General features: G+C 40.7%; 2 protein-coding genes across 3 annotated transcripts in view; one reads left to right on the plus strand and one right to left on the minus strand.

Annotated features, from left to right (window-relative positions):
• The first annotated feature begins 708 nt into the window (after positions 1-708).
• The window catches only part of LOC115244122 (mediator of RNA polymerase II transcription subunit 1), a 21498-nt gene continuing 12180 nt past the window's right edge, over positions 709-10026 (plus strand). Inside the window, exons 1-6 of the mRNA XM_029821522.1 lie at positions 709-1699; positions 2476-2659; positions 2801-2997; positions 6153-6362; positions 6658-7661; positions 7786-9032. Of these exons, the coding sequence (XP_029677382.1) occupies positions 1501-1699; positions 2476-2659; positions 2801-2997; positions 6153-6362; positions 6658-7661; positions 7786-9032 (3041 nt within the window). The 5' untranslated portion in view covers positions 709-1500. The remainder of the gene's footprint in view (positions 1700-2475; positions 2660-2800; positions 2998-6152; positions 6363-6657; positions 7662-7785; positions 9033-10026) is intronic.
• LOC115244098 (carbohydrate sulfotransferase 14-like) lies at positions 3350-5871 on the minus strand. 2 transcript variants are annotated; one of them, XM_029821491.1, is made up of 4 exons: positions 5266-5871; positions 4858-5168; positions 4387-4573; positions 3350-3935 (listed from the first exon to the last, which is right to left on the minus strand). In XM_029821491.1, the coding sequence occupies exons 1-4, from the start codon at positions 5413-5415 to the stop codon at positions 3426-3428; spliced, it is 1158 nt and encodes a 385-aa protein (XP_029677351.1). In that variant the 5' UTR covers positions 5416-5871; the 3' UTR covers positions 3350-3425. The 2 variants fall into 2 exon arrangements, with proteins under 2 accessions (XP_029677351.1, XP_029677359.1); XM_029821499.1 differs by having other exon boundaries at positions 5293-5854.

Below are 10026 nucleotides of genomic sequence, written 5' to 3' on the forward strand. Positions count from 1 at the left end.
CACTGCGTCAACGAATACGAATCCCTTTGGGTTCGGATCATTACAAGGACGATGACAGAGACAATAATGACTCTCGCGACGGATAGCGCGTACAGTTTTTATACGCATACAACGTCTAGTCATTGAGGCTCGCCATGTTTTTCGGTCCCTCGCCGAAAACCAATGCCGTCTCGTTGACCCGCCTCATCGTAAAATCAACGACGTACGGTTGTCGAACTCGTCTGCTGCGGCTCCCCCGAGGACTCGAGGCCTCGCGGCCCTCCAGGCCCTCCGACAGGAACACTCTCGTGCCCCGTGCCCTTCGACTGAACCACACTTTCGACAGGCGCTACGCACGTCGTTACACTTGGGGTGCCGGGCCCCCCGTGGGGTACCCCGAGGTATTCCGACGTCGCTCTACGTCCCTGTCACGTTTCAGGTTGGCCAACCTTGAAACAAGCACGATGGTACGAGCCAATCAGAGTTCGGTGTCTCGCGCATGCGCCGCGTCAGCGAAACGTTCGTTCGGGGCCCCACATAGCGTAGTTTTAAAAATTAATCGAGTTTTTCTTTTCACCTTCCGCGCAAAATTGAAGCAGTAGATGAAAAAATAATATCGCTACATTATCATGTATTCGTTTTGATTGATCTCGATCGATTCGACGCGTTCTTTCCATCGAGACTCTCGCGTTTCGCGCGTACATCGCTGTCGCGCATGCGTCCCTTTGGGTTCGGATCATTACAAGGACGATGACAGAGACAATAATGACTCTCGCGACGGATAGCGCGTACAGTTTTTATACGCATACAACGTCTAGTCATTGAGGCTCGCCATGTTTTTCGGTCCCTCGCCGAAAACCAATGCCGTCTCGTTGACCCGCCTCATCGTAAAATCAACGACGTACGGTTGTCGAACTCGTCTGCTGCGGCTCCCCCGAGGACTCGAGGCCTCGCGGCCCTCCAGGCCCTCCGACAGGAACACTCTCGTGCCCCGTGCCCTTCGACTGAACCACACTTTCGACAGGCGCTACGCACGTCGTTACACTTGGGGTGCCGGGCCCCCCGTGGGGTACCCCGAGGTATTCCGACGTCGCTCTACGTCCCTGTCACGTTTCAGGTTGGCCAACCTTGAAACAAGCACGATGGTACGAGCCAATCAGAGTTCGGTGTCTCGCGCATGCGCCGCGTCAGCGAAACGTTCGTTCGGGGCCCCACATAGCGTAGTTTTAAAAATTAATCGAGTTTTTCTTTTCACCTTCCGCGCAAAATTGAAGCAGTAGATGAAAAAATAATATCGCTACATTATCATGTATTCGTTTTGATTGATCTCGATCGATTCGACGCGTTCTTTCCATCGAGACTCTCGCGTTTCGCGCGTACATCGCTGTCGCGCATGCGCGGGGAAAGCGGTGCTCGAATCGGGCGCGAATTGGAGATTCGAGCGCGCCCCGATATCGCGAGAGTGGCCGGCGTCCGGCGTCCGGCGTCGCGCCGGGTGACGAATGACGAGGATGCGGGAAGATGGCGGCGGCGGAGTCGAACAGGGCGAGATGCGTCAACGTTCCGTGCGGCGAGGACGTGACGACGACGACGACGACGACGATGGAGAAGACGGACGCGACTGCGCCGCGACGGCGGCTCGAGCGTTACCGATTCCGCATCGTCGACCTGCTGTACTACGCGCTTTCGGTCAGTTTCTTTTTCGCGGACGTAGCAACAGGTGAACAAAGAGTGCTCCCCAGCACGCACGTAAAACGCATGCACCGGGTGTCCCGTGATTTTGCGATCTCGATGACAAGTGTCAAGTTTCTGAACTGACAGACTTCTCGCGTCAAATCTCCTCGATTAGTTTTGTGTATGAATTTTATTATTAAAATGTTAAATTGAATTTTATTTGCAGAGAGATATGTGTAACATTGACAATTTGTAAATATTTTTGTCATAAATAATATCAACTTTCTCGATTATCCTGTCATTGCTTAACCGCACGCTTTCGCGTTAGAATTAAGATCGTCAATTGCGGGACACCTTGTATATGCTTATGTCAGCTCTAAGATGTTTATTTCGACGACGCTAATTAAAAGTATCGCAAATTTTTTTTTCTCTTTTAAGAGAAACACATAGTAGCCTTTTTTTCTTTTTAAAAGTTCTATATTTATATTTATTATAGTTATACAATAGAAAGAAAATATTGAATATAAAGGCGATAAAAATATAGATTTAAATAGCAAGGTTTTTTTTTTTTAGGATATAATAGAAACAATAAACAAAATAGCAGCAAAAGATGATTGTGACAATATACATTTATGATAACTTTTATTAGCGTCTTTGCAATGTTCTTTTTTATACTAATATCATTTGACATTGGTCATATGATGATGATATTTATGATAAATCTTGTGTACTCAGAGCATGCAATTGTAGAAATTTGCATTAGTGGGAAAGCTTTTGTTTTTGTATAGTGAACACTTTGTAAGATATTTTTCGCACACACAGACAGCATTGTATGTGTGGAATACCTTTTGCAAGGCCGCTCAGCGTGGGGATGCTTTGCAATGGGTTTCACCATCTTACCCGCTTGTGTTACTCAACTATTTAGTTTGAGATGGCATCGCAGCGACGGTTCTCTGCGGACTGTTCACTGGTTATTGCACTTCTTGCTACTCGGCTTTTTGCACAGGTATTTGATATTTATGTTTTTGCACAATCTCTTTAGCCAGATTATCAACCAGATTGTTAGAGTTTTGTAAATTTATGTAAATATAATTATACATATATTTATTAAATTAGCTATTTTATCCATTTATATATTTGTTTTCAGGTACTTGACGTTGCTTTACACTGCAATGCACTCTTTGAGAAATAAGTCGAGCTTCAGCAGAGACAAGGATTGGGTGTATCGACAAGAAAGCGATATATGTATGTTGCATTTGTTTGAATCATTTATGGGAGCTACGCCACAGTTGATACTACAGTTGTACATTATTGCAACATTATATCACGCTCCATTTTGGACGAGTGAGTACTATCTATTATTTGTTGACAGCTTTTAAATATTATTTTATTCTATACTTTATGTATATAATGTTACATATGCATAATGAAAAACATATGTATCTGTTATTTTTGCATCTTCTATATATATTCTATAGTTTTTCCTCTTTTATTTTGCATTGCCTGAACGTATGCTTACTTAATTTGAAAAGAATTTAAAATCTAAGAAAACTGTATATACATATATCGTATTTTATTTATATTTAATAAATATAAAATATGTATATAAATTCTCTCTCTAAGAATACTTAAGGGACAAAAAATAATTTAAAAAGATTGTATATTATATCATGTTTGAGAGAAAAATTTCTGCAAATTTTAATATTCTCTGCATTTATTTAATACTTCACAATAATTACAAGCTGCCTATATAAAATGAAACAGGTGACGTATTATATAAACGAGTAGTTGAATAATTTATAATCGTTCTCGTAGATTTTGTAAATCTGATCGAGAAGCGACCGCGGTATCCTTGTGATGTATTCGTCGAGTAATTTCTTAGTGGTCGCGCCGTGAGGGTTGATGTTTCTCGGATATTTCATCTCGTAGAGATAGTCGCTCAGTTTGGTATCCTGTATGAGAAAGTTTATATCTCGATCCAAGGTCTCCATCTTCAATATGTAGTCGTAATGGAGCGCGCATGGTTCGCAAGTGCGATAATACGGCGCCCAATGCTCGTCGAAGTATCTCTCGTTGGCTATAAATCGCAAAAATTCCGCGAACGTCGGCTCTAATCTCGTCGCGTTGTCACCGGGCTGGCGATATTTGAGCGCGATGCGCCGTCCAAAGCGTTTGTAATAATATTCGCGGCCCTGCATATGCTCCAACTTGTCCCTATACGCGGACAAGAGACGCTCCAGCGGATCTCGCACGATCAGGAATCTCATAGTTTTGCTTACCTTCTGAAAATTGAACACGTATTCGCGAGTTTTAGATTTGTCGATTACGTTTTATTCGTTTAATCATTTATGGGACAAATTAAGAAATGATTTTAAATTAAAGTTCATATTTTATTTTCTTATTGTATAAAATTATTTTGTATTTAATTTTTCTCTATTTTTGTAAAATTATTTTATACTTAATAATTAATTTGATGGATATACGTTTACATGCATACATTTTTAATACACTTTTTATTGTATTAAATATTTTATTAATAATTTATGTTTTTATTTACATATACATTTAATTTATATCTATATTATTTTATTTTCATATTGTATTAATAATTTTTATTATATTTAATATATATTTTTATTGCATTTTTGATATACGAGTATATAATCATTATTTTATGATTGATCAAAATTGTGCAGTCTTATACATATAAAGGATTAACAGTGTATTCCTCACCTCATAGGTCTTATTAAAATCCTCGTCGTGTCGAAACTTTTGTCTCACAATATCACTGACTTGCACAAGATTGCGTCGTATTAAATCCATAGTAACGTCCGTCAAAGCGCCTTTCAACGCGGCAAAGTAAATCATCCATGTAGAACTCGCCGCCTTGTATATGGGGCACCACGACACGTTGTGCTCCCTTTGAATCAAATTCTCGATTATCGTTCAATTTCTTCATGTTCTTATACAACAGTTTGATTACTTCTTTCTAATCTCTTCGTGAATTACATATTTATTTTTTATATTAATATTATATATATAATTTATTTATAAAAATAAACTGGTTTTGTGTGTAATTTAAGATAAATATATATTATAGATCTAAATTTTCTTATATAAAGGCAAAGTATATCTTAATTAAAATTTATTAAAATGGATTTTATTTAAAAAAAAAGTTCCGTTTTTTCAGCATCTTTCACTTACGTGTCGATGATCATGTTGGTCAACGCGGCGTCTAAGCGCGATTCCTTCACGTCAATTGTTTCACACATGCATGCCATTCCCCGTCTTCTGCTCTCCAGCTCTCTTTTAATATCCTCCATTTGATTTCTCGACATCGTTACTCGCGGTATTATTATTTCAGACGCGTATTTCGGCGTCGCATACCTCAGCGATGCGGCCGATTCTATGTTTGTCTTCGTGTACGAAGTTTGCGTTAAATTTGCCAATATTAACAATATAACAATGCAGATGATCGTTAACAGTACGATCAATTTTATCACCGTGATTTGTCTCTGTAATTAATGGAATTATTTTTTCTCACATAACACTCTTGGATTTATTTTATTATCTTTTTTTAGCCTTTTTACTTTATTGTAGAAAAATTGATACCTGGAACACTCTGTATACACTACGTACCTGCAACAAGGAAAATATTCTTTTCGCGAGGTGATAAGAGCCAGTTTTTAATAATCGCGGATAAATCGTTAAATTTTCATTGTCGTTCAGAGTTGACACGTCGATCGTTGACTTATGTATCATCTCGGGGATTGTTCCGTTACATGTGTAAGTTACTTCAAAGTAAATCTAGTCGCGAATACAACCGCCGAGAAACACCGCTGCCGAGAGTATGTTGTATCACTGTACCACCGATGCTGAGCCTGCCTGGAATATAAAGAATATCTGCGAATCCGCCGCGGAAGGACGCGCTATTATTCCAGCTCTCTTCCCTCGTGTGTTCCCCGCCCCCAGGGTAGATAGCAGGAAGGCGGAAAGAATCCTGACTGTTTATCGCTGACAGCCGTTATCTGTTTCTCTGGAAAACAATGCGCGACAACTCGAGTGCCACGAGACATGAGGGACTCTCTCTGGTGTCCTCTTCGGTTGTAAATATAAAGCGACGAAGCGCGAAGCGAAGCGTATTCAAAAATAGAAGTCGAAAGAAAGGCAGCGACTTGCCATGACAAAAAAAAAAAAAAATTAGTTTCTTACACTTTCTTATTTACCTGCTCCTTAATCTAATATATATTATAGTGTGTATATGTAATATCTATATTATAATAATTTTAATGAATATTAATCGATTATATAATATAATAATTTTTATATATATACATTCTTTCTCTTATATATTTCTTTGGAGATATCAAGGACATTACATTAAGAATTAGATTAAGATTCAATTTCAGATTTCGTTCTATGACGAGCCCAATGTCATATTTTTAAATTCTATATATTTATGAATTTTATATATATGTGTGACATTTTTTATTTCACAGGCGCGTCGGCTATAGCTTCCTTCTGTTCCTTGATATGGGCCGTGAGTACGTACATTAGGGCCATGCACAATATCAATCGCGATCGCAGCAGCGTGACCTGGGTCGCTCTCGTCCTTCAGGCTCTGTGGCGCGGCGGTATGTTGCTGTCCAGAATCGGGGTTCTTGTGTTAGCCGCTGTTTTCCTGAGAGCATGGTTCTTTTTGTTTCTGGGTAAGTTCCTCCAATAGGAATAACAACGAAGAGGAGGCAAAGTTAGCGTATATGTATAATTGCAATATATAAATATAATAGGAAAATATGCATAGAAAATAGTAAATATAAAATAATTATGATTTATTTGTGAAAAAATTTATATCTGCATCAAAATAAAGTTAGTTTCTGTAAAAAATAGAATTTTAGTAGTCTATTTTATATTTAGAGTCTCTGCTGTGTAAATTGAAACACATATTGAGCTAATAAATGTTTCAACGTGAAAAATACTGAATTACATTATTGTATCTTGCAGGTCTGCATTGGCTGTTTATGACGATCTGGGTGATTCTACAGAAAACGGAGTTCTGTCCAACCGTGTGGGAGGAGCGCATCTACAACTGCATCATCGGTCTGATCTACTGCTTCGATTTTTTCAATTTGCGCGAGGGCAGATCGCGTTATCGCGTACTCGTCTTTTATACGGTGATCGTGGCACAGAACCTGATCCTCCTCACTATGTACGCGTTGCATTTTAAGGACACGATTGCGAGTGATACAATAATTGCGATAGCGTCCGCGATAATCGGCGGTATGCTCGTCGGTTTGATGAGCATGTCGTTGTACTACGGCAAGTTTCATCCTTCGAGGATGATGATAAGGAGCGGCGTTTCCCGGAATATCAACGAGCACTCGCACACTACGAATACTGCCAAAACCGAAACTCCCAGCAAATCCTTCAAATTGTTCCATCGCGGTTCCCTAGTGTCATTGCACCACTCCATCGACATATCGCCGAGGACCGAGGAGGGGGAGGTGGCTACCGACAAGCAGTCTCTGCTGACGAATATTGCGCAAATTTCCGATTGCGCGGAGGAGGGCATCGTGAATCGCAACTACAGCTCGGAGAACGAGTCCAATGCGAGTGTCGTGCGCGTTTCCACCGAGTGCGAGAGGCCGCACAGTCGCATCGGCGGCAAACACAAGGAGGAGATTGCGTCGAATGATAATCCGGACAACGCGCGCACCGGCAGCCCGGCGCCCCTATATCCGGGCTTGCTCGATATCGACTCGTCCCGTAAACGTCACGGCATTTACGAACACGATATCACGCCGCAATTGGACTGGCGCGCGCCGGATATATTGAGCATTGACTTGCTCAATCAGCTTGGCAAGCTCAATAACTCTGAGTTGAACGATTCTCTCTCGTTCAATTCCTGCTCCAGCAAGATGATCGGTGCATTGGACGTTATCAAGAACAGGGGAAAATTGACGACCCCGACGCCGTTAGAGAGCGGCAGGATATTCGATATAGAAAAGGTAGTCAAGAACTTGTAGCTCAGTTCTTAAATTTATTATTTCTTATTTTATACGTGTTATTTTATATTATTATATTATGATACACATTATACTAATTTTTTCATATACATTGTTTTTCGAGCAGCAACAACGGGACGAGACGATGAGCTGTGTGACGTCGATCCATGACTACGAGAACGTATGTCCACTGGGAATCGCCAGACCGCCATGGTGCATCCGCAGCTGGAAAGGCTACACGGACATCGAGACGTACATCCACGACGACAGCGTGGTACGTGATCGACGGCGTGATACTTTGACGAGTACAACCGGCACGACATACAGCTCGGAATATTCCGACGGCATGATTTCGCGAGGGACATTAAAGCAGGACGATTATGCGGACGCCCTGACTTACGATCTGGTAGAATCTAAGGAAGAATCTAAATCGTCTTACGGCGACAACGCGTTCTCCGTATCCACTGTGGATGATCGGAACGCCAGTCTGTACGTCGCCAAGCCGGTAGTGATCGATGATCGGGGCGGCATGCTCGCGCTGGACACAATATTGGAAGAGCACGACGATTCGTCGGACGAAAAGTTTCCGCACGGAATAGAACCATCGCGTGATTCTGCGAGCACCCTCGTAAGTACGATAGACCAAATCAGGCGGTATACGGGGGAGAACTCGCCGCGACACGTCTATCACATTACCGAGACTCAGTGGGAGGATCTGAATCCTAAAAACTTGATGGCGCGAGCGCGCTTCGCCCAAGTGCTGTTCGACAACGATCTCAAGAATACGTCAACGACAGTCGGTCCGGTCGATCTAACTGCGCGAGACGTCGAGAAACGCGAGATAGACGCGATCAGAGAGTTTGTCCGATGCTGCGCGATAGAATCCATCAAGAAGACGCCCTTGATAGACGCTATTCTGTCGGATTCGCCGGTTCTCGGCAGCAGAGCAAGCAAGCTAGTGCGGCAAGTCACGTTCGCGGATCGTAAGGACGATTTCGACACGAACGAGAGCGATTTGTATGTCGAGATGAATCCCCTGGTGTCCGTCGAAAACGGCGAGAATTCTTGCCAGACCCGGCTCGCTGAGGAGAAAACTACAGAGACGGAAATTTCCGCCAAGAGAAACAGTCTTCCTACAAGATCGGAGAAATCGCCGGATAAGGAGAATCTGGCGCCGATCACGTCGAACAACAATATCAGGCGAATCAACAATATGATGTACGATAACAGTGATAGTCATGACAGACGTGCTTGGACCATAGAAAGAGACGATAAGAACGACAGGTCGTTGTGCAGCGTGCGTTTTAATCTCAAGGAGAAGAGACATTTATTTCTGGAACAGGTCCTCTCACCGGTTCCGAAACTCTGGAACAAACGAATTTCCTTTCATCCGAGCACCAAAAATTTGTAGTAAATGACTCTTTAATTCAAGTGAAACTTTTTGTTCAACTTTAATAATCAAAAATTGACTGCACACACACACAAGTATATTTTTATGAAATATTTTTATCGTTTATTGTAGTGAATAATTTTTAATTCGCATTTTATAAAAGTTATTAGTTACTCATTTTTGTCGAGTACGAAAAATTTAATAACTGAGATAAAGAATGATTCTTTGATCTTTTATATTGTGTATTTAGTAGCTTCGAATGGCAGCTCAGTTTTGTCTTGCTCAAGTATTTTTCATTTATCTTTTAAGATTTTTCTAGGAATTTTAGAAACTTTTGTAAAATAAGCTCATGAGACGTGCGATAGAATTAATCTTAAATACATCTCAGAGAATATTGGCTATTTTTCTAATGAAAATGTTATATGCATTTTTTTCTATGTGTATCCGGAAGTAAATCAGGAAGATGATTGAATGCAACAGAAAAGGTTAAGAACAATACACCTTAGTACAAATGTACCACAGTATATTATGTCACTCGTTAATTAACCACACATGTAACTTTTATCCACGACTTTTAAGCTGCACCGCGTTTTATCTTTATGAATGACAGAGAGTGAACGCGATGTTAGCGTGTGATACGCGCCGTCCTGTTTTGTTATGACATATAGCTATAAAAATATAGGTATTGCGCTTTTGCGATTTTACTTAAGTGTATATAAAATGACCTACCGTACACCGAGATTATTTTTGTACGCAATTTTTACTATGTATGTACAATAAAGACTTTGCGTAAAATGAGACATGTAAAACGAATCAGCATTAATCAGCATGAAAGATGTGAAATATGTATTGAAAAAATTATATCTCGACTCTTAAAAAGAAAACGATTATATCTGTAATTTATAGAAGTCGAGGTAAAAAGACTTGACGTATAAATGATTAATTCTGATTTAATATAAATTTTCTCATATATATATA

The sequence above is a fragment of the Formica exsecta genome, unplaced genomic scaffold (assembly GCF_003651465.1).
Source record: "Formica exsecta isolate Colony F162 unplaced genomic scaffold, ASM365146v1 scaffold120, whole genome shotgun sequence".
Classification (NCBI taxonomy): domain Eukaryota; kingdom Metazoa; phylum Arthropoda; class Insecta; order Hymenoptera; family Formicidae; genus Formica; species Formica exsecta.

Bases quoted from the DNA above. Each gene is read 5' to 3' on its own strand.
- LOC115244098 (XM_029821491.1), bottom strand. From the start codon at position 5,415: ATGATACATAAGTCAACGATCGACGTGTCAACTCTGAACGACAATGAA. The intron at 5,169-5,265 runs GTATCAATTTTT...CATTAATTACAG, and splicing joins GTGTATACAGAGTGTTCCAG to AGACAAATCACGGTGATAAA. The intron at 3,936-4,386 runs GTGAGGAATACA...TTCAATTTTCAG, and splicing joins ATTTTAATAAGACCTATGAG to AAGGTAAGCAAAACTATGAG.